General features: G+C 38.3%; 1 protein-coding gene across 1 annotated transcript; it reads right to left on the reverse strand.

Moving 5' to 3' along the window:
* Positions 1-1133: 1133 nt before the first annotated feature.
* LOC143854785 (uncharacterized) lies at positions 1134-23795 on the reverse strand. The gene is made up of 14 exons (XM_077364895.1): positions 22628-23795; positions 16969-17079; positions 16604-16725; positions 16287-16497; positions 15583-15820; positions 15268-15418; positions 14782-15110; positions 10101-11083; positions 5262-5390; positions 5047-5168; positions 4703-4913; positions 4179-4416; positions 1903-2038; positions 1134-1798 (listed from the first exon to the last, which is right to left on the reverse strand). Exons 1-14 carry the CDS (start codon positions 23430-23432, stop codon positions 1562-1564), a joined length of 4023 nt encoding a protein of 1340 aa, XP_077221010.1. The 5' UTR covers positions 23433-23795; the 3' UTR covers positions 1134-1561.
* Between the last annotated feature and the right edge of the window lie 1611 nt (positions 23796-25406).

A 25406-nucleotide genomic window follows, 5' to 3' on the forward strand; every position in this document is an offset into this window, starting at 1 on the left:
GTTTGGCGAGTCCTTGCCGACGCATGTTTTTGGTGGAGACCGTGGCCCGTGAAATGTAAAGAGGGTCTCACTCATGCTATACATGAAATGCAAAAAAAAGTTCCATGAAAATAATAAATATACATGGCCTATTAGGTTTACAATTTTTCTTTAAAGGAGTAAAATTCCAAAGTATTGATAAATTTAGGAGTCATTGCTTGACAGGGCAACAAGTATCTTAGGGATTCTTCTCGTTGGTCCCCGATCTGCTAAGGCAAGACCTAAGATTTCATTGATTTAAGAGGGCTTGGTTAAATGGGAAGATCTTCACAGTGATCAATGGTACCTGCAGTGGGACTATTTTCAATGCACGGATAATGTCAATTGCAAAGCATCATCAATTTGATGATAAGATTAATTTTCCATATTATGGTTCAATTAGATTCTAATAGTTGATATTAGAGCAACTTCTAATCCTTAAGATCTTAACTGGGTGCTTTGATCTTGATCTATACATCCTTATCCAACTACTCATTCCTCAATCTAACTTCCAACGCTTCATGTAATCCTTGTAATACGGCACTTGGAAGAGACTTGATTAATCCCACTTCCGAGGGATAACCTCAAGAACAACAGAAGACTAGGGGAAGATGAAGACGTTTTTCTATTGATGATTTTCAAAGAAAGTTACAATTGTTCTTTTATTCTCTAAAATCTCTCTCACTCTACTTTCCCTACTAAAAAGATTCCTAACATATCACTTTCCAAATAAAATAAATAAAAGCTAATATGAGATAACTACTAATAATGTCTAAAATTGATGCTAATATAAGCTCATATAAGATAACAACTAAAAAGATTCCTAACATCCTTAAGATCTGTACCCCAGAAATCCAAATATTAAGATACGTTTGTATCACCTTGTTAAACTAGAAGATTACAAATCTTCACTTACTTAGGTTAGTCTGCAGGCAAAAAGAAGGCTGGCTTTTTTCAATATTAAAGGAGAGGGGTCTTATTTACAAAAGTTATGTTTCCCTTTCATAGGGAAACCCAAGTAACTGAATAAAAAAACCAAACTCAACTGGACTCTCATAGCCAAATCCTGACTTGCAAACCCAAGGATTCTTAACTACATATAACAATTCCATGCTTAGCCAAGCTTACAAATAAATTGATTAGATCATCTAATAGTTGGATATCATTCATATCTCCATTCATCATAATGCTTGAATCAGGGTTTAAAAACGTGGATGCAGCATGGAACGCGGCCGAAGAAGTCGACTCGGCATGGCGCGGTCGTGTACTCAGTTGATGCGACTGAGTACTCGCTTGAAGCTATCCTAATTCAGGTTAACTAGCTTTTCTTAAATCAATTTCTTCTCCAACTCTCTTAATTAAAGTTACAAGCAATCCCACTCAGTTTCACTATACAACGAAAAACTCACAAACTAATTCTCTGGTAAAAATTTACGATAGAAACCAATCCAAGCTTGGGAAAAAGAAGCCTGAAACTAAATCTCCTTTTTTCGAACAAGGTTAAGTGACACCCAATAAGGTCTATCCTTCTTTACATGTCATTTTACGCCACAGAAGAATAACCAGTTAGAAATGTGGGCGGCGTTGGGACATTTAGAATGAGTGATTGACTATTTAGCATGAAATTAACTTCAGACATGGTGGGTCTCTTAGTAGGATATTCTTGAGTGCACAGTAGCCCGATATGGATACATCTCATTACTTCTCTTCTCTCAAATGAATCGACTAACGATGAATCCATCAATTCAAGAACTTTTCCTTCTCTCCAATGCTTCCATGCCTACATAATTGAGAAATCCATCAGTTCACACAACTTTTTATAAGAGAAAAGGCATCAGTATATTTATGATGCAAGAAAATCCATCCTAGAGGAGCATTACTTACATAGCTTAGAATACCGTGGGCGTAACTACAACTCTTTTGGCCAGTTATAATCTCTAGCAGTAAAATCCCAAAGCTAAAGACATCAGACTTGACTGAAAACTGCCCATGCATTGCATACTCTGGTGCCATATGTCCACTTTGCACAATAAAAAGAGAAGTCAGTTTCTTCGTCCAGATAGGATTGAAGATTAACATAATACTTCTATAAACGATGCCAAGTGTAACATAAATAATTTTACAAATGAAAGTAGTTGAAAACAAGGATATAAAGGGAATCACCATTAAGGTCTCAGTTTATTAACACAATTAACTGGGATAACGGAATAGATCATATGCTTTTTTTCACCCACATCCCTCTTCTCTATTTCGAAGAGTAGGCCTTCTCTTCTTCTTCCGACACTTCCTTCTCATCCTCTTCTGAGGACTCCTCATCTGTTTCAAACACCACCCTCTCTTCTTCCTTTGAAACTTCCTTCTCTCCTTCTACTGAAATCTGTTCAGCCCTCTCAACGCAGGATTTAATTTTCCCACTAAGTTCCGCTTCCATCGAGTCTCTTGTCATTGTAGACTCCTCATCGGGGGAAAATTACTTCCTTCTCATTCTCCGTTTTTTCCCGCCGAAGTTGCCTCCAACCGATCCTTTCTTTCCTTCCGTTCCTCTTCCAATAGCTGTTGAAAGTACGGCAACTTGGATTGTGGTATGCAACCTTCTTTGACAAACCTTTTCCCGATTATTTGAAAAAATCCTTCCTCATTTTCCTTTGCTTCCTTCTTGAATTTTTTCCATTTAACTTTTTTGAATTCCCTTGCAATCTCACTTTTCGTTGGAGAATCTTCACAAGATCTCTTCTTTTCCTCCCATCCACTTTGGGTTGTTGAGACATCTTCCCTTTCAGCCTTCCCTTTACCTCTGACATCCACTCTTTCCTCTTCTTCCGAGGACGAGGAATCACTAGGTTTCTCATAACTTTCTAACATTTTTAATATATTTGAAACGAACTGTTTCTTTTTTTTTGTTCATTTTGTTTGAATGATGTCCTTCAAGTTTCTTCTTAAAGGGTACGGAACCACCTTTTGTAGCCTCTCTGAGAGGATAATTGTAATGATGACCTTTGGTCTTATCGAGGCGATTTAAAAGAGAGCATTTTCCAATAAGGAAACTTTTTTGAATTCCAATCGTTTACACCTTTACGAGCCAAGTGTCGCTCTCAGATGATTTCGTATTCAGTTTACAAAATTATTTTTCTAGCCAAAATTTAAATTTTCTAAGGCCACACCCAGTCTGAAGTCCTTTCTCCCCCTATGTCCTGATTTTGGAGCAGGGCCTTTAGGAAAATTAGACTTTTCTTGTCTGCGATTTAGTCCCCCTCGGTTTAGGTTGTCCTGTAAGAATACACCAGGTGTTGGGGCAGTAAATGTGGCTTGGGGTCAGCCTCGAAGTTCATAGTCCTTGGCCTTAGAGATCCGGCTAAGGAAGTCTCAGCTACCGACTGATTAGGTGGAAATTTGAATTTGAAAGTCAATAGCTCCTTCTGGCCTTCCTGTACTTACCTCAACTTACCTTTTTTGTCCTCCTTCTCCACCGAAAAAAAAGAAAAAACCCCAAGGAAAGGTAGTAGGGAGCTTAACGCTCTCAGAAAGTAAGGGGGTTAGTCCTAATTTCTTGAGGTTTCTTTTTGGAGACAATTTTATTATGTTTCTAGATTAGTTTGTATAGTTTTTCTGAGTTAGGATCGCCCATAGTTTTTGGTTTCTTCTCGACACAGGTGTTGTCAATGGAAAGTATTGAGGGTTTTCACTTTAACCCGGTAGCAGGTTTACTTCAAGATCTTCGAGTAAGATCACGCAAGGTGGAGGGAAGCCATTAATCTACGGAGGAGTTGCTATCAAGATCCTTAATGAAGATCGTAAAGACTCCGAGATCTAACATGGTGTTTTAAACCTGATCTTCGTGGAGGTCGGAGAATTTCTTCCAAACTATTAGTATTTTGGAAAGGAAAATGTAATGGGGTATGTAAGGGAGAATAGATTTGTAAAGGGGAATAGTGGTGAAAACTTTATCTTCTAGATCCTTGGAGTTATCTCCTAGGCCACCATACGATGGACCCCATGGGGGAATTCTGGTTCCTTTTCATGTAACCTTCGTATGAATTATTAATACTTCTAAGTCACTTTTCAAAAAAAATCAGATGCTTTTTTTTTTTCAAGGCACTTTAATTATAACTGTAGTGACTGACAATTTAGTGAACTCTCAAAACAGAATCATATTAACTTACAATGTTCCTGCAATTCTGCTTGTACTACCATCAGTTTGGTCTTCTCCAACTAGCCTTGCCATGCCAAAGTCTGAAATCTTTGGGCAGAACTGGCCATCCAACAAAATATTGTTTGCTTTCAAATCCTGATGAATTATTCTGCATGGAGAATCCTCATGTAGATAAAGAAGACCACGAGCAATTCCTCCAATGATTTTAGAACGTTTACCCCAATCTAATTCGACATGTTTTATTGGATCTGCCTTGCATCAATATTAAAATTATCATCAAATTAAAAAAGCAGATCAGAAGCTTCGGCAATAAAACATATTAAAAAAAGACAAAGAAGCTTTTTCTAGGACCTTTTTTTACTTTTAAATGTATGGATATTAATTCGAGAGAAGAAAATGTGCAAAGATTAGTTCCAACGCTCTCTCTTAAAAACCTAACTGAAAATCATTAGTATCATGTTAACACCTAACTGTGCAAAATGCAATATAGAAGTGACGCAAAGATAAAGAAGGATATGGAGTTGATTGCCAAACCAAATAGAAAGGTGTCAAGGCTTCTGTTGGGCACATATTCGTAGATGAGCAGTTTCTCTTCTCCTTTCATGCAGAAACCCAAAAGTCGGACAAGGTTTCTGTGTTCTAGTTTAGCAGCTAGTGCCACTTCATTTTTGAACTCCTCCATACCTTGCCCTGAACTCTTAGAGAGTCTTTTTACCGCTATTTCTCTTCCATCCAACAATTTTCCCTGGACAAGGCAAAGGATGTTCAACAAGAGCGATAACCACAGTAACATCAAAAGTCAAAATAAGAAATCTTTTCTACATGTTAACTATAATTCTACGTGATGAATAATAGTTTTCTGAATGTAAGAGTGCTACCTTATAAACAGGGCCAAACCCACCTTCTCCAAGCTTATTTGCATCAGAGAATCTGGATGTGGCAGATACTATGGTATCCAAATCAACAGAAAATGTTTCTGTATTTTCAATCCCTGGCTTTACTATATCATGATTCAAAAAAAAAAGTATAGAAATAATTTGAACATAAATAAGAAGTGCTCACAAAGAATATGATGTACCCAAAAGTTTATTACCTTTATGTCTCCTCTGGTTGTTTTTTCTCATCAGAAGATAAGTGCAGATGCTAAACATAAGCACAATTGTCACACTGGATACTGGAATGGTAACAAGAATAATATGTCTCAATGAGATCCTCCTGCTGTCTGTATCCAGAGAAACAGTAGTTATTTCAAATGGGCTTTACAATAAACTTCTAAAATGGTGGGGGACAAATGGTGGTTATAATGGAATAAAATATCTCGAACATGATGCTGAAAAAGAAGGTAGAGTAAAATGAGCACATGGAAGCTATTCGATCTATCCTGTCGCAAGCAATGGAAAGCAAAACAGAGACAAGCACAAGATGCACGTGAGTGTACGTAATTTGGCAAGGAAGCCTACGACCATGGGTGAGAAACACAATCTTCCACTATGTAAGAATGAAATAAGGATTACAAAAAGATACACACCGACATCTTAAACCCAATCCTCTGCCTCTCACAACCTGAAGAACACTCCATCACATCCAACAAAAAACCCAATTCATATCTCTTCTCCGCGTGAAAAGTTCTCTCTCTCTCTCTCTCTCTCTCTCTCTCTCTCTCTCTCTCTCTCTCTCTCTCTCTCTCTCTCATTGTATGAGGTGTATAATACCTAATATGCTTTGGTTAGAAACCATTCAAACACGCTCTCTTTTGTACTCTAATTAGGAGAAAAGAAGAGAGTCCAAAATTGTGTAGAAACAAGACACCAATTCTAACAATCTCCACTTTGGTTCCTTTTCCCGCCACCCTGGAGATTTTTTTGTCTGTGTCTCCACCTGTTTCGTGCCAATGTAAACATCCATTGGCCTTCTGAAAACCACTAGCCACACACAACATCAAAGCAACTTGGTTTTGACTCCACCCAGTTCGATTAACAAAGCCAATGCACGTGTGTAGCTTGCTTCAAGTCAGCTCAGCTAGTCAACTCTGGAGAGAGACCTTGACTTGTCCTCCCCCATCGCAGAAACTTTCACCCCTACCTTTGTCTGCACCTCGAAAACTCGTCTCCATACAAACTTTTCTCCTTTCATCAGAACCATACAACTGCTTGTGATTTTCAAGGGTTGATCTGCAGTTGAATATCTGTAGCTTCTAGAGCCAAAGCGACCAAGAGATACTAGATAATTCTCCATCTTTAATATATACATCATATCGCCCAAAGTGTGCATAACTCTACCGAGCAACCGAGCTTTCTAATCTTCATAGTCCCAAATTCTAAAATGTTACAAGTTGACCCATCACCCAATGACAAAACATATGCCTTTCCCTCTTAGAATGTATCAAAATATTTTCGCCTAGAGCATACATAAATAGAGCCACCGAATTTTAGAATCCAAGCATCTCGAGATGTGAATCTATCTGTGGAGACCATGGGACATCACCAACCATGTCGCTCTTCTCATCTGCCACCATCTCCACCGTATTTCTAACACCGTTGTCTAACTTGTTATCTCCCTTTGAACAATCTCTCCTATGTGACCATAACCCTTGCAATACTATAATTTTACTCCTTTCCCACTAACTTTGGATCTTGACCTGTCATTTTTACATATCCTATCAGACAACCTTCCTCTCCGATTCTCACTACAAAAAATCAATCCATGCTCTTGACCATCATCTCGATTTGGCCCCCAATCTCATTTGACAAGAGTGCCAATGTAACTTCTCCCGACTTCATTGAATCCTTCCAAAATATCAGCATATTTATCATGTTGTCGTAAGAATCAGGAAGAAAAGGAAGAATCAATAAGGCCTTGTCTTTATTATTCATCTTCTTATCACCCTTGTGGAAATGATCCACAAACACATTGAACATCACCATATGTTCCAGAAGATTTCCGAGTTCCTGCATCTTCAGTCCATGCAACTGCCACATCAGATATAATCACTTTACCAAGCTTTTTGACATATAATTCTTTGACTACTTCTCCAATAATTTTGGCAGATTCTTCCTCCATAGTATTAAACATTACATTATTAGGAATACTCAATCAAATAGTTCTGCATCCCTTGATTTAATGTCTTCCGACTTCTCTGGATCCATCTTTTTCAACTTGCCATTCTTTCCTGCCAATTCCTAAGAAAGACCCTGCCGAACTAGGATGTCCTTCGCTCTCCATCTTCCTAGACTGAAACTCACAGTTTATGTCCCTTGCAATGAGCTCAGATCGACCCTAGATCAATCCCCAAAATTTTATTGCAAAAAATAAAAAATCGGCTCTGTAAAGTTGATGGCTGTTTCATGTGTGATCTGCCTTATATGGGCAGTCTCCTCTATCTCCTCTATACTTGGGCAGTCGCCTTGTGGAAAATTTTTGGAAATCTGAGCTAGTTTTGTTTGTATTCACTCCCAATCAATTGTAACATCTTTCAACCAATCAACACGCCTACAAAATCAAATTAAACCACAAGGAGATCTGTAACAAAGGTTACCTTATGACGAAACCCTACCACCAGCTATAATCTCCTTCAAGCTTTCAAAAATCTACTGTTCTTGCTTATTCTTTACCGATGAATGCTTCAACCAGGACACTGATACAACTTTATTGAAATTTGACAAGCCTACCACTATCCAAAATGTGTTTACATGATGGATATATTAAAGAAACCACAAGTCACACACAATGAAGACATGAGTATACATTGTTTAGAAAGGATGCCCACGCCCCACGCCAATGGGAGAGAAAGTGAGAAACACAATCTTCAACTATTTAAGAATTAGATAAGGATTACAAAGACATCCACACAGGTCTCTTAAAGCCCACTCTCACCCAACCCCTAGATGACCCCAACTTATGCTCATGTCCAAGAGAAAACCCAAGTAATCTCTCCAATCCATGTGAAAATCTCTCTCTCTCTCTCTCTCTCTCTCTCTCTCTCTCTCTCTCTCTCTCTCTCTCTCTCTCTCTCTCTCTCTCTCTCTCTCTCTCTCTCTCTCTCACACACACACACACACACACACACACACACATTGTCGCATAAGTAATACCTTATATGTAAAGAACCGAGAATACCTTCTCGAATAAGGATCGAATGCGATGTGTAACAAAAAGGTCAAGAAATTATGCAAAGAACACAATCACACAAGAAACACACGATTGACATGGTTCGTTAGTGTGCCTACATCCACAGAGGAAGATTTTCATTATTTCTTTCTAGGGTTACGTTAAAGTATAAAAGAATAAATAACGCCTTCTCCAACAGCTTAAGCTTTTGGAGTAGTTGGTAGTTTCACATGCTACCAGAGCGAAGGTCCTGAGTTGAAACCTCCTTGCTGTTAAAAAATCCACATGCAATGGTCAACCCAAAAGTGGGGCCACATGTGCCACGTGTAGACCAACCCAGAGAAAGAGGGGCCACACGTGAGGGGGAGTGTTAAAGTATAAAAGAATAAATAACGCGTTCTCCAACAACTTAAGCTTTTGGAGTAATTGGTAGTTTCACATGCTACAAAGTCTCTTCTTCTTGGATAAGAAAACACGTAAAAACTCAAACCCGTAACCCCAAAATGTGGCTTATATATCAATGCCACTACATGGAGAATATTACTGAAATATCCTTCAGCGCAAACCTGAAAATTGTGTGCGTCGCACACATTAATCTGTCAGGGACCCAGTATAATGCCAGAGTATAAGACATCTATACAACATTATATACTAGGATTAAAACGTAAGCAACCCCACGGAGACGCACCGTCTCTTTTCTTTTCGAATTAGAAAACAAAAATAGAGTCCCCACTTGTGTGCAAACAAGACACCAATCCCAACAAAAAAGAAACATTTGTACAAAATATTCAATTATCCAAGTATATAGATAATCATGAAATGAAACTGATAAAGAATATGCATTTGGAGATTGATCATAGTAATTATAGTCATCTTTAATACACATGCAGGCAAGTTCAAGACACTAGCAGTACTATCAGAAGACTGTTATAATTTCTTTTAGAAAGTGACTCACACTCTGGTCAAGGCTTCATTACAAACTATGAGGTGATATTCTAGCTATAGATAAGGAGACCATAACCCTAACTTTGGTTCTTCTTGCAATCTTGTATGGGTGGAAATATATTGACAGTCAGTATGTAAATTTTTTTGCTATAAAATTTATTTCTCAGGAGAAAGGCAGAGGTATTGAGTGCTGTGCATGTCCTTGGTTGTGTTTTATCTATAGACTCAGCTAGCTCGAACTAGACAAGAAGACATATCATTATATTTGAAATGTAAAAAGCAGAAGATATTCATAAAAAAGAGTAGTCATAACTTCAAGTAGGAAGGGAAAAAATCAATATAAAGCCAAGATTAGGGACCCATATAGGCACATGTGAGACCCTAATCAGTACCATTTAAATTCTAGGATTTCTCTTAGAATAATTGCTTTTGACTCTGACGAGTTCTTCCTTATAAACTATCTGCTGCCATATGAGATATAGATCAGGAGAAAATACTCTGATAGTCCTTTTATAAGAGTTCTTTCAAAGGGAAAGGAATAAGTAGTGAGCTTTGATGTCTTTGGTTGTGTTTATAGGTAAATTCAGCTATGTAGAATTCCCAACGACAAAGTCAATCAGTTGTTCATAACATATAGTAGCTTCCTCTATTTAGAGATATGCTTTAAGATACATTTTATCTCAAAATACACTCTAATTCACACTTCATGAATCAAACAAAAAACAGGGGAAATTTCATGAAAAGTGTAGTAATTAGAACTTACATTAACAGATACAGAAAAAAATTGACTCAAAGAACAATGATAGATACAGAAGGATGAAGAATCAATAGTCAATAATGAAAATTGAAAAAAAGAATTGGCAAGAAATCATGAACTTACAAGCAGTTGGAGAGGGAATCGTCATATTCACGTGGGACACCGGAGGATCTGAGTAATTGGCAGGGGATAACAGGAAGAACGGATAAAGCTCGTACCTCAGATAATAGCTCCCCCTTAGAATTCTCCCACCTTGTCTTTTATTGCAACAAATCGGAATATCAGATATAGCCGCTTGCAAGCATATGTTGCAATCCTCTCTAGATAAATCTCTAGTACATTGAACCAAACCATAAATTTTCTGAAATACTATATGTGTAACTTCTCCGGTGGCAAACATGCGCTTAGACGGATTGAACGCAGCTTGGGATGATAGATTGTTCAACAATTCGCCCACAAGCTTGTTAAACTGTTCTGGGTCAGATACATTATTTGGGTTCCATAGAAAATACTTATCCGGAGAATCTAAGTCCAGAGAAGAGAAGAAGTTTTTATTCGAGTAGCGCAGTAGGCAGTAATCATACCATATAATTGTGGTTTCTCTTTTGGGACATAGCTGCATAATTTCTCTGCTTGCTGTGTCAATACAATTCTGGCAATCATTGTTTGAGACATCACCCCTACAGAGAACAAGGCCATAAATCCGGTTGGGGTCTTCGCCGAAAGACGCATTATAGAAGCCATCAAGAGGACCATTAGTAGTTAGAGAATGTAAGATGCTATTGAGGTTAGAATTGAATGTGCTGTTAGCTGTGTAGTTTGAAGTATCTGAACATACAAAGACGGGAGTTTGGTTGTTCACAGCACTGTGGACAAGTGTAACAAAAGAAACTAAGGTAGTAAGGAATACAAAACTTTCTTCTTGTCCTAGAAAATGCATCATGTCTTGAATATCTGAAAAGGGAGGATAAGAGATTTGGAAGAGATGGTTAAAGTGGTTCTTGTTTCTGTATTTCTTGCACAGTTTGATTTTGTTGTTTGACTCTAATTCCAAGTGCCAATGAGATAACAAGACTGCATCTTCTTTATTTAACAAAATGTTGTGACTATCACCAAATCTTGTGCATTTGTTGAAACGTTAAAACCAATCTTTTGTCTTGTTTTGAGAAAAATAATTGGTTAAATTGATAGGACACATATAATTCCATTCCCCCATCAATGAGGAAGGGGACTGCAGACCTGCTATTTCACACTTCCCATAACACCTCCCATAACAGGCCCAATCCATATCACCGATTCCATAGAAGCTGAGGTTAGTGAACTCCACCAAGGATTGGCCATTTTCATCAGGCAGATGGAGGGAAGTTTGGAAGTAGAAGGTGATCCCTCCAACTCAATTTTGTGGGCTAAAGGAATTTGTGGCGGGCCGTGGAGACTAGCCAATCTAGTAGACGAGATTAAAGATTTAAGTTTGTATGATACTATCTTTTTTTTCTCTCATTCCTAGAAGTGCCAAGGATTTGGCTGATTGTCTAGCCATATTAGGACCATCTGGTGCCTCATTTTATATGGGGGGAATCTTTACCGACTTAAGTGCACTTGTAATCAAGGTTATAAATTTCGACCGAAATCCGAAATTGGTGGAGACCGAAACCGGAATTGAGGTTACCCGAAATGGTGAGAAATTTCGGTCGAAAGTTCGGAAGTTTGGCCAAAATTTCATTTTTTACCGAAATTTATAATAAAATTCCTTTTTTTGTTATTAAAATAATAATTTTCCAAAATTCGTTCGAAATTTCAAAAAATTATTGTTTTATTTAATATATATATATATATATATATATATATATATATATATATATATATATATATATATATTATTAATTTCGAAGTGAGTATTCAATTTCGACCGAAATTTCAGTATTTCGGTCGAAATTTCGGTTTCGCTAGGGTCCATTTTTCAAAACTGAAATTTAAAACCTTGCCTGTAATCATTTCTACATTTCTTAATAAAACTGTTATCTTTTATAAATAAATAAAAAACAAAACAAAACAAACAGTTACCAACAATGCCATAGGCACAACTGTTGATGTAGAGAAAGATAATGGTCTCACTTTGTTCGGTACATAACCAATACCCCAAAAGCTCGAGAGAGCTGATGGAATACGCCAGGTCCTCTAACACATGTCCCATACCAAGCTGGGTCCCACCTAGTCTCACACCTAGGCAGGCCTCCACTTAGAACCATAATGTCTGCATCCGCCATCCTTGGCAGCCTACTATTAGTTTGGCCTTTTTTCCCCGTAGCCCTTTCCACATGTTGCCCCCTTCGCAGCTGCCTACTCCACTTTGGCAGCTTTTAATTCGGCTTTTTTATAAGATAGACCTTTTCAAGGTAGTCCCCTCCACGGGTCGCCACTTTTGTGACCTGAACACAAGACATGGTGGTTGTTCTAATACAAATTAGGTCCTTTCAGCCTGTCTCACACCTTACCAGGTTGGGTCCCACGTAGGCCCATGCATATCCAAGCCCCCCACTCAAACTGTAACTAGGATTGTCAATCGGGATGGGCAAGCTCGAAGCCCGCTCGTTCGGCCTGCTAAAAGCCTGCCCATAATTAAAATGAGAACAAGCCAAACCAAGCTTGATCAAAAGTTGAAGCCCGAACTCTAATTTGGGTTGAGCTTGATTAAGGGTCGTCCAGTCCGTTATAGGCCCGGGCCCGATAATATATTTACTATATAATTTTTCAAGATTTTTTATGCCCTTAAAATCAGTAGATATTAATTAAATAGGTTACTTAAACATTAATATCCTATAGGCTATAGTTCGACATTAAATAGGTTTTTTTTCTTTCTTTATTTTGCCCCTCTTCAGCCCACTCTATATGAACGGTTTGGATCATCATATCCTATAGGCTATAGTTCGACCTCAGATTTATTAAATTAATAAGACAAAATCTGGCAAAAAATCAATCTGTGTGGCTTTTCTCACATGCCAAAGCCAACAAGTTTAATGGCTTTCTATGAAATTGGCTTTTCTGTGATCTTTTCTCGTGCAGAAAATAAGTGGTGATGGGCAAGCCCGAACTCGGCCCGAAGCCCGTTGTGGAGTTCGAGCCGAGTTTGGGCAAGCAAATTTTCTAATTTAGTCAGGCCCGAACTCGGCCCGAAGCCCGTTGTATAGACATGGGCTGAGCTTGAGCACCTCAGGCCCACCCAAGCTCGGCCCGATTGACAGTCCTAACTGTAACACACTTTCAGGCATTATTGAAACATGGGTTTCAAAAATTTCATCCAAGGTCGTCCAGAGGAAAAGAGAACATGAGTTGTCTTCCCAATTGGGAAGTTTGTGGAGAAAACTAGGGTTTGTTGATTTTTCGGTGGAATCAGGATAAAAGGGCTTTTTCCGGAATAGGGTTTTTTGCGAGTGTTGAAAGTGGGGTTAATGCTTGACATCGATGTTGTTGCAATGCTTTTCTCAGGGGATGCTGTTACTGATTCTTGGACGTGGGAATATTAAAACCAGGGGAATGATATCCTCACTACTGTGAACAAATAACGACACTATTTTTTTGTCGTTCCGTAGAAGAAAATAAGATGGGGTGGTGACCAATGAATGCTATTCGACAATGCAATTTTTGCTACTCCATAGCAAAGGGGTCTTGGTCATTGTTGGTTCTTTAATCTGTGTATTGCTTTTATCATCCCATCCTTACTAGAATTTCTTTTAATTTCTCATTTTTTAATTTTATTTTGTTTGGGCTGGTGGGAGAAAAGGCAGAGATGGTTTCTATAAGGGAGGGTCTGAATTTGGAGGTAGCTTCCCTTGCAGAAACAAAGCTGAGATTGCTTGAAGAATGCCCTTTTTCTTTCTTTTCTTTTCTATTTAAATTTTATTTATTTCTGCTATTGATATTGGCATTACCATGTTTTAAAATTTGCACAAACTCCGCTTGTCTTTTCTTTTTAAATTGGCTTTTGATTCCTTTTTGGGAACTGTAATAACCTTTTTAAAAGGCAAGATATGTTAGTGCAATTATCAAAACAGGGTACTGCCGATATCAGTAGCTATTTCCCTTCAACTCTAGACTGATACAACTTGTGCTCTTGTTTTTCTTATTTTTCACTGTTCCTATTTTTTGACTCATATATAATACATCATTATAGAGATAAAAAACTCACATCATTATAGACATAAAAACTCTAAAAACTCTCTCTCTCTCTCTCTCTCTCTCTCTCTCTCTCTCTCTCTCTCTTCCAAAGTACCCATTAAACAAATTAGAGGTATGCTAAACTCACAGGAGCCCTTGTAGAAAACGGCTACAAGGGCTGCACCATTAGAGCCACGGCATTATAAATGAACTAAGGATTACGTGGCTCCAATGGTGCAGCCCTTGTAGAAAACCCTTGTAGCTGTTTTCTACAAGGGCTCCTGTGAGTTTAGCATCCCTCAACAAATTCTTTTATTTCCTACGAGACTCATCCTAACACAACATTGTACACTAGAGAACATACAAGGATATTCCTTTTTCTTAGACATCCTAAATTTTGAATGACAAATTCCAACACAATTAGATCCTAAACCAACTCTTCATCTCCCTCCTCACCTCCATGCCCCTTTTATAAATTTATGAAAGGAATCGTATCCATGATATATAGTCAACATTAAGAACTCTATTGTGTCATCATCACATGATCGCTCATAAATCCAACTAGACATATTTGAATTTAAGTAAATTTACAAACCTCCACATGATTTTTTTAAATACTCCTTATCCACTAAACTATCTAGGATATAACTCAGTAGTCGACATCTCATTTACGGACAATGGTGTTTCTTCTCTTTCGATTCGGTCCATCTCCCTTAACTGCAAACCATTTGTGGCTCCAACCACCGATGTTGTTTCGCTACCGACAAAATATGCAGGTTGCATTGGTGATGAAAGTGTGATAGAGTAAATGCTCATCATGAGAACCACTGAAGACATGGTTGGTCTATCAGCTACATTTTTTTGAACACATAATAATGCAATGTGGATACATCTCATGATTTCATTTGTCGGAGAATGCTCCCTCAAAGATGAATCTATCATCTCCAAAATCGTTCCATCATTCCAATGTCTCCATGCCTATGTCAATTCATAGATACATTCATCTAAATTTAGATACGTTTTACGGAAAATTTGTACCCAAGACTGGTGTTAAAAATTCTTGAAAGAAATTACAAAATCAGATGCTAATTTTGAAGTCAACTATAGAATAGGAAAAGAGAAAATTCCTACTTACATAGCTTGGAAGGTTCATGGCATTATCAGACTGATAGATACTAGTGCTCCTCTGACCAGTCACAATCTCCAAAACCAAAATGCCAAAGCTATACACATCTGATTTAACTGAAAATATCCCTTGCATCACGTATTCTGGGGCCATGTATCCGCTGTGAATTGGCACCAATAAAACCATCTCAGTTTCAACTTTAGATTGTAACATTTATGTACGTATTCAATTTAGATTCCATTTGTTAACATTCAAGGGAGCTAGAGAGTTATTAGATTAGTTAATAAAACAAATAAGCAAGGGAATTGTGGTTCCAAAACATACAAAGTCCCAGCAATTCTGTTTGTATTTTCTTGAGCTTGGTCCACCCCAAAAATCCTTGCCATGCCAAAATCAGAGATTTTGGCGTTCATCTCCTCATCTAGCAAAACATTGCTAGCTTTGAGATCCCGATGGATAATCCTAAGCCGAGAATCTTCATGAAGGTAAAGAAGCCCTCGAGCAATCCCTTCAATGATTTTGTAACGTCTTTTCCAATCCAGGTGCACCCTTTTAATAGGATCTGTACATATCCACATAAAAGGTCATATTAAGATGCAAATATGCTTAGCAAGTAATTCAGAAAACTGAAAGACGCATACATTGCAATTACATTTATCAGGTTTCCCCTATTCACATTCTTGGGCAAAGGGAGAATTCTTATTCCTACGGGACCCTTGTTGTATCTCTAGCTTTCCCTTAGTTTTTACTGAAGTTCTTGTTCAGCTAGCAAAAGAGAAAATAATAAGAAAAGGAAAAAGACATTATTTTTTAGCATTCTCGGAGCTTATTTTAAGTAATTTAATAGATGCACAAGCCATAAATAAACTAGATGTGTGAAAAGGCATGAGAAGTCATCTGTATCAATTTTTTTCTCGTCGAAATTAGAAGACGACAGTCATTGTACACATGATTTCAATGCACATGGGAAATATCTAATTTAAAAAATAAACAGAGCAGGAGAGTTGTATGTGCAAACAGGGCCGAACCAAATAGAAAGTTGTCAAAGCTTTTGTTGGGGACATATTCGTAGATGAGTATCTTTTCTTCTCCTTCTACACAGCAACCCAACAACCTAACGAGATTCCTGTGTTGAAGCTTAGCTACTAATGCCACCTCATTCATGAACTCTTCCACTCCCTGCCTTGAACTCCTTGACAGCCTCTTGACAGCTATTTCCTGCCCATCCAATAACTTACCCTGCAAATTGATAAGAACCTACTGAGAAAAATGACAAAAAAAATCTAAACCTAAGTATCTAACCTTTATAAATTATAGTTTAATTAATCTGTATTGTAGTTAATACCTTATAAACAGAACCAAATCCACCTCGTCCAAGCATATTAGCGACAGAGAAGTTGTCAGTGGCAGATATAATTACATCCAAGGGAAACTGCAAGAATTCCTTGCTCCTAGTTTCATGCCCACCTACACGAAGTAAAAAAATGGTAGAAATTCAATTCAAGATAATTTTCTTGGGAATATTTCCATTTCTCCCATCACCTGAAATAAATAAAAGCCAACCTCCATGAAAACATTTTTTAGCGAATTAGAGGCCCAAAGGAGTAGTATTTTATCTTCTCAAATTCATGGAGGCTTGAGATATTTCGATTATATATGACATAAATTAGTTCTTAATTCAAAAAGTTATGTAAAACCATGCCTACATACCAATCAAACTTTTCTTTGCCTTCCTTCTGAGTAAATAACTGCAGATTAGCACCACCACAACAATAGGAATTGTTATAGCAACAATGGTTCGAGACGACTTTCGCTTGCTATCTGCACAAACAAGATATTTTTCTCATATTTAGTCATGTTTTCTTCTGGATAAAAAAAATCTACCTCAGATTAAAAAATCAATAAAAAGCTGAGCATGATTTGCTAGATATTAGTAAAATAAATGATTAATGATGATCATCTAAGACATTCATGCAATTTACCTTATAACTTCATGTTAATAATGAAAGTTTATGAGTTTTCCATCAATGAGGCAAGTTCGAAATATTTCAAAAAGATAGAGAAAACTGGTTTAAGAAGCATTCTGGAAGAAGTTAGAGCACCGTTATTAATGAAGCACATTCTTAGTGATAGACAAATGCATCATTCGAAGAGGTTTCATGGTCATAATGGTTAAAGCTCAACACTTTTTTTTTCTTTTTGAAAGTTAACGATGAATTTTATTAAAATAAAATGGGGACAAGATGTCCCGGTTACAGAATCAAAGGGGACAATGTGGCATGACAGTGCCGACTAAGAGCCCAGGGAATCTATACATATTACATTTGTTCCCGATGCAAATACCCCTTCTTTGGCCAGTGAATCCCCCAAAGAGCTGGCAGATCTCCTCCGGTGAATTAATTGTGGGTTAATGTTCCTAACAAGATCCCGAATTTCGTCAAGGATGAACTGTAATCTCCATGGTCCACCGCCTTGATTTCCAGCCCATGATATTACGTTCGAGGAATCCCCCTCAACTATCAATGGACCTAAGTTGTGGGTGGCGTACCATAGAAAGCCGAAAAGCAATCCCCTTGCCTCTGCTTCATTAGCATCACATGTTCCCGCCATCCCAGAGTATGACATGATGGTTCGGTTAGAATGATCGCGTATGAGGCCTCCAAAACCTGCAGGTCCTGGATTGCCCAAGGAACTTTCATCGAAGTTAAGCTTTAACCATCCTTCCTCGGGAGCAACCCAACGCAGAGTTGGTAGTAGCTGAGGCCTTTTTTCTTTTAGAACTATTTTCCAGTTTCTCAAAGCGTTCCCAATAGAGTGTGAGAGTCTCCCATTTGCCTTTGTCCAGGTGATTAAAGACAGCTTTACCTCCAGTAGAATATGCCTCCAATGCCTGCCTTTATCGGAAAATACACGATTGTTCCTTTCCTTCCAAATGTGCCATATGATTGCAAAAGGTAAAGGTTTCCATAATGATTCGCCCAGGCATTCGAGGAAAAGCCACCTCCAATGTAGGATAATTTCAGAGATGTCCCCCTGCATTACCCATTGGATTCCGAAGGACCGGAACATGGCATTCCAAATACAGGTTGAATATGTGCAGTGAATAAATATGTGATCGATGTTCTCCTCCGTTTCACAACATAGAGCACATCTGCTGGCTATATGTAGGCCCCGCTGTTTTAGCCGATCCAAAGTGTTGATGCATTTTTGTGACACGGTCCATGCGAAAGCTGAAATCCTTGGCGGGATTGGCTGACGCCATATGTTTAGGCAGCCAGAGTCCCCCGGAACGTCATTGATCATTTGTTGAAAGAAGGACCGTACCGAGAAATCTCCTTCCGATTCAGGTTGCCACAGCAGACGGTGCTCCCTTGTAGGTGAAAAATAGCAGCCCTCTAATAAGCTTAATAGGGCTGAATAGTTATTAACTTCGGTTCTTTGAATAGTTAAAGCTCAACACTAATGGCTCATCCGTTGTCAACCGGAGGCGTGATGTAGGTGGGTGCGCTTTTAGGAACTCATTCTCTTAAGTTTTTTGATGGAGCATTGCCACAAATTCAGATCTGTTTCTAATTCATTCGCTTAACTGTAAGCCATTATCAATGGTCTTCAACTTCGTAATAGTCATTTCTCGCAATCACCAATCTTTTATTAGGCTGCTATCCTTTTGGTATAGTGGAGAGCACAAAAACACTGTCACAATCCCATAGTCCAAATCATGTCTCTTGAAGCAACCGACTGTTGCTTGAGAGTACTAAATCTGAATACAAAGAGATTGCGAATATGGCTGCCGAAATCACTTGGTTGCAGTCCCTTCTCTTTGAACTTGGACCTCAGCTCCGACAATTGCCTATCCTATGGTGTGATAATATTGGAGCTTTGTATCTCCTTGTGAATCTAGCCTTCCATGCTCGCACGACGTGTGTTGAAATGAATTTCCACTTTGTTCATGACAAGGTGACGAAAAAGGATCTCAACATGCTATTTACCACAAGCACTAAGCAAAATTGCTAATGTTCTCACTAAATTACTTAGCCCAAAGAGCTTTCTTCTTTTAAGAGACAAGCTCACATTGTCGCCTGGACTGCTTCGCGCTTCGCGTGCAAGGGAGTGTTAAGGAACCAGTAACAGAGACCAAAAATCCTGAGACAACCTCGATTACGAGAGTTTCCTGAGACAACCACAAGCATTAAGCAAATTGCTAATGTTCTCACAAAATTATTTAGAGTCAATGTTGACCTGTGGTAGGTGTTTTGCCTAACTTGTATTTGGTGACCTCTGAGGTAGACATTAGGCTTCCCATGCCTATGGGTATTGCATCCCACTACTCACTGATGCAACAAATCTCATTAGGGAATTGCTAGCGTCCATCGCAAAATGCATTTCGCGGCTGGTCTGTCCCACATCAGACCAGCCACGTCGTGAATGGAGACAAAATTTGTTGTCTTCAGTCACGAGGTGGCTGGTCTGACATGTGACAGACCACCCGTGAAATGTAGCAAATCCCATCTCATTAAGATACCAAGTATCACAGGCCCGTTAATCCTTAGTGTCAGAGCCTTGAGGCACTTACTTGTGCACATGGTTTTAAATTTCGACCGAAATCACCGACACCGAAATCAGCGATACCCGAAATGGTATTTTATTTCGGCCAAAATTTTGGAATTCCGGTCAAAATTTCGTTTCCCCCTGAAATTTCACTCAAAAATCTGTTTTTTTTTTTTTAATTAAATTATTATTTTACCGAAATTACCAAAATTTCGGTAATTTCGGCCTAAATTTTATATCAAATAAAATAGTCTTTTATTGGTTTCACCGGATTTCGGCCGAAATTTCAGTCAAAATCTCGATTTTGGTGGGATCTGAAACCAAAATTTTAAACCATGCTTGGGACATTACTCTTAGTCAGTCCAACCAAAGTGACAGTCTGAACCTAAGACAAAAATTACATTTAACTCTCACAAGGAGGCACACAAGTAATGGAAAAAAAATGCTTGTGTTTCTTTTAAGCAAGAATGCTTATAAGTTTTGAAGTTCAGAAATGATTTGCATATTAGGATCTCACCATTATATATAGGTTCTATTGTCTCACATCAAATATCTTGATCATGCCATATTGAAATCATCCAAAAGTCAAGGACCATCTTAGAAACATCTGGATTAACTAAAACTCTGTCTTTCTCTCTACCATGGATCCACAAGAATACTTTAGAGACTTCTACATCTACACAAATGTCTACATACACGTTAAGAGTCCACAAATATCTACACGATTATCCACAAAAACATCTCTTATAAGACAAGATCAAGTGAGCAATTTTTACCATGTGATAAGATGCTCTTCTTTATACTCCTAGTGGTCGAGGCTTCTTTCTATTCCTACATCTCATTCTTTTATGTCTAGACTGCGACTGTTTATTTTAGTGTTCCAATGTTTCCTGTTTTTATAGGTTATTGCTTACGCGTAAATAAGAAAAAAGAACCAAGGAAAGTATCATTCTTCTTCATTCAATTTGCAACAAGATTTTTCTAGAGTTCACACTCATTTTTGTATTCTCCTTATGTGTTTTCTCCTCCTCATGTACTTAACTCTCTTTTGTGTAACAAGTAGTATTACAGAATACAGATTAGGCTCTACATAGATTTGATTAATTAACTATGCTACAGATTAGGTTCTACATAGATTTGATTAATTATAGTGAGTTTCCATGGTTGGCAGCTAGAGTTTTTGAGGCACGACACCCATGGTAGGGAGAAGTAGATGCATTAATATGACCAACACCAGCACATCACGGGCCCAAGCTACCGTAGTTTTGTGTGAGTCTCTTTGCACAATTGTTTTACTAGGTGTTTTGACTGGTATTGGGCTGCCTACATGTTTTGATTCAAACTGCTAGGAGACTACTTGCCTTCTCTCTCCCTTGTCTGCTCAGTGGCATTACTTTTGTCTCTCACCAATTTACTCAAAAAGGTGCTTTTTTGCTAGTAGAATCTTGGTATCGAGAACTTTTCTCTCGTTTTCTCTCTTCTTTCTCTATATTGTTAATGACACCCCTAATACCCCTTATTTTGGTAATGACACCGCACCAGGAAACTAGTACAGTTGAAATCCACTGTGTACCACTATTCTACAAGGAGACTACTTTACTATTATTACACATGTTGACTACTTCAACTCTGATTCACCACTACTCTGCAAGGCAACTATGTGCAACTAAGTGATTCCAGAAGAGGATAATAGAAAAGCTTCACCATGAATTTTTTTTTCACTGTGTAGACTTCAACATCTAGAAAAACTTCTCAAAAAATTTCTAATATCATTTAACGTGATTATAAATGTAGCGGTTGTCCTCCTAATCTATTACTGAAAATGTTTGGGAAAAGGTCCAAAGGATTTGTAGTGCTAAATAGCAATCGCCACAACAAACGAGTACCCACTGCCCTTGTTTGTGTTACGTTCCCTACCACATCATCTGCCTTTGGGAGCTATTTTGGAATTATAGAGAAAATCAAAGAAGGATTAGCACAATCGGAGGAGTGCTTGACCTGAGAAGAATTAATTTACCATAAAACTGAATGATCTTTTTCATTCATCATGTCCATTAATACAAACAGAGGACTGTACATAACTGAAAATTAACATGGTGCATAACTAACTCCACGTAATAAACTCCGACCTGACTCTACACAGATTCACACAGAAACAGTAACTCCTATGACCCATGACTCCAACACTACTAACAATCAGCCCACTAACACATGCAGTCACAGAGGTTTTGGTGCAATGGTCTGATTCAACTCTCGAAGATGCAACAAGGGAAAGATATGATCGCCTTAGTTTGGCACTTGAATACTCTACACTGATTGCTTCCACCCTCCTTACTGCTCTCATAACTTTCCCCACAAATATTTCATGGAAAAGTTGTCAAACAAACCCTAAGATGCCGTTTGGAAGCAAAAGAAATTTTTTATTGAAAATTATTTTTAAACATTTGATTAAATAAATTTTAAAGAATTTTCCTTGTTTCTTAATGAAAATTGCAAACCTACTTCAACCCTAATGTTTTTCCATGGAATATTTTTTCATGAAATTTTGTCAATAACTAAATAGCAAACCTACTTTTATCCTAATGTTCCCACATGCTTGGGCCCCCATTTATTAGCAAAGGAAACAAGCATTTCCTACTACATACTGTGTGCTTTGCTGTGGGACAGACAGTCTGGCCCAGGTGTGCAACCAGTGGATGTCTCAGCTTTGACCTCCTCCAGCCAAAGGCGAGAACAGCCACATCAAAATGTGTGTGTGTGTGTGTGTGTGTGTGTGAGAGAGAGAGAGAGAGAGAGAGAGAGAGAGAGAGAGAGAGATTACCGGTTGTATTCCGTGGTGCTGCTAGACGTGAGGCCTCATAGAAACGATACACATCGAATCTCAAATAACAATTCGGCCCAAATACTCTTCCCCCTTCCCTTCCTTGGCAACAACTTGGAATTTGACCAATAGCACCCTGTAGGCATCTCTGGCAATCAACTCCACTTAAATACTGGGTGCACTGCACAAGCCCATATATGTTTTGCAACTCTAAAAATTTAACATCTTGAGTTGCAAACATCCGAGTGGAAGAATCAAACGCGGCTATGGAAGTCAGATTATCCATCATATTTCCCAACAATCGATTAAACTCATCTGGGTTAGCATTATTCTGCGTATTATTCAAGTAATAAGTCGGGGAATTGCTGGACGAGGGGATGATAGGTAGGTTGGAATAGCGTAACAGACAATTGTCATACCATACAATTGCAGTTCTCCTGTAGGGGCATACTTGTATGATATCTTGGCTTGCTGTGTCTACGCAATTTTGGCACTCTGTGGGCATAACGTCCCCTCTACAGAGGACAAGAGCGTAGACTGTGTCTGGACTTTGCCCAATGGTTGTGTTGTAGAACCAGGTGCGAGTTGCGATAGAGGAGAGAGAAGGTAAGAGGCGGTTAAGGTTAGTCTGGTACTTGCTGTTAGCGGTGTAATTACCTGTATCAATGCAAGAATTGAAGAGGGGTTGGGCAGTTATGTGGGTTGGGAGCATGAGGAGTAGAGAAGAAAGTAAGAGCAATTGAAGGGTCTTTGATGGGAGAAAGCACAACATTTTATCTTGGGCACTTTGGCTAATTTTTTGCATGGGAAGCAGAAATTTATTGGAAGAGGTAAATTATACAACATAGAACAAGCCCCAACACAGATGGAGATTGAAGGCAATTCTGAAGATGGAAATGCAAGAAATTAGACAAACCAAAATTGGGAAAATCATGGAACAACCCTCATGGAAATTCTTCTGTGGGAGGAGGACTAAAGCATAACATGAGTAATTGTATTTGTTACTGGCAAACCAATCAAAGATCGTCACCTTCTCTGAAGATATGAGATGTTTCAGCAGTTATACCTTCTCTAAATGACATGAAATTAGACAAATACTGATTGGGAACTTTGGTTTTAATGGGTATGGGGCTGCTGAGAGAGGAATCGTGGAAGTAGCTTAGCCATGTATGGTAAATTGACTATGGGGTGTTTGAAAGTCTTCAGTGGGAGGAGAGTCTTTAGTTTAGACTAATCAATGCAAAACATGGTAAATTGACTTTGGGGTCTTTGAAAGTCTTCAGTGGGAGGAGAGTCTTTAGTTTAGACTAATCAAAGCACAAAGGTGGATGAAGATTTTTTTTTTGAAAAAGTAACAACTAATTAAATAAAAGAAGATTGCATATGCACTTCAAAGGATAGAGATTCTCCGTATACATGTAAGCTCTAAAAGCTCCTGATTTGGCAAGTTGATAAGCCAATTCGTTTGCACGCTTAGGAATAAGAGAAATGCAACGAACACAGTGCATACAATAATCTTTTATCTCATCCAATAGATTGGGAGTCTCTATCTGATGTGTCAAGCCACACCGCATTTGTTCAAGCTTTGCCGTTGTGAAATTACATCCCTCTTTCCAAGACATTACAAATTCCAACACAGTTGGACAATAAACTAACTCTTCATCTCCGTTCTCACCTTCCCACACGCTCTTATAAATTTATGAAAGGAAATGCATACATGATATATATTCAGCACTAAGAACTCATGTCATCATTACATGATAGCCAATAAATCCAACTGGAAATATTTGAATTTAAGTTAATTCACTCCACATGATTTTAAATACTCCTTATCCACTAAACTATCGAGGGTATAACTCAGTAACTGAAATCTCATTTGCAGACAATGGTGTTTCTTCACTTTCAGTTGTATCCATCTCCGTTATCTGCAAATCATTTGTCGCTCCAAACACATCTGACGTTGTTCGACTACCGACAAAATTTGCAGGCTGTATTGGTGATGAAAGAGTGAGAGAATAACTGCTCAGCATGAGAACCACTGAAGACATTGTTGGTCTATCAGCTACATCTTCTTGAACACATAATAATGCAATGTGGATACATCTCATGATTTCATTTGTTGGAGAACGCTCCCTCAAAGATGGATCTATCATATCCAAAACCGTTCCATCATTCCAATGTCTCCATGCCTATTCCAATTCATAGGTACATTCATCTGAATTTAGATACGTTCTTCAAAAATTTGTATGAAAGACTGGTGTTCAAAATCATGAGAGAACTTACAAAATGAGATGCTAATTCACCCCACAATGTATCATGGCACTCCCTGCTGGTAGCCAAACGTGCCCTAAGTCTCCACAAGAAATGTCCACAGTAAAATATAGCAATTAACATGAAGATACACATCAGCTCCTACTAAAAAAAGTCATTTTTACCGTCCTACATTTACATGCATAAGTATTTTTCAGTGCCTGATGGGTCGCGCTCATGCATCCCTGTGCTGGTGGTCATTTGGTGACCGCCTGTAAAAACCCCACAAGAAATATTTTTAAAAAAAAACCCTTAGGCCAGGTTTGGATACCTACAAGATTTAGATTTGGATTTCTCAAATTTGCAGTTATGATTTGGAACTGGATTAGATCCTTTGATTCCAAATCAGCTAAAACAGTGAAAAAAATCCGATTTTCAAATCTGTTCTACAAGACATTATTTGGAAATCAATATTTGTGGCAATTACCTTCACCGTCGCTGCTCCTCGACCTTGCTGCTGCAGCAGCCA

This window comes from Tasmannia lanceolata, unplaced genomic scaffold (genome assembly GCF_043159265.1).
Source record: "Tasmannia lanceolata isolate RefF3 unplaced genomic scaffold, GAP_Taslan_0.1 ptg000020l, whole genome shotgun sequence".
In the NCBI taxonomy this organism is placed as follows: domain Eukaryota; kingdom Viridiplantae; phylum Streptophyta; class Magnoliopsida; order Canellales; family Winteraceae; genus Tasmannia; species Tasmannia lanceolata.

Bases quoted from the DNA above. Each gene is read 5' to 3' on its own strand.
- LOC143854785 (XM_077364895.1), bottom strand. From the start codon at position 23,432: ATGCAAAAAATTAGCCAAAGTGCCCAAGATAAAATGTTGTGCTTTCTC. The intron at 5,391-10,100 runs GTAAGTTCATGA...CTCTGGATACAG, and splicing joins GATTCCCTCTCCAACTGCTT to ACAGCAGGAGGATCTCATTG. The intron at 4,417-4,702 runs GTTTGGCAATCA...GATGCAAGGCAG, and splicing joins CCTTGACACCTTTCTATTTG to ATCCAATAAAACATGTCGAA.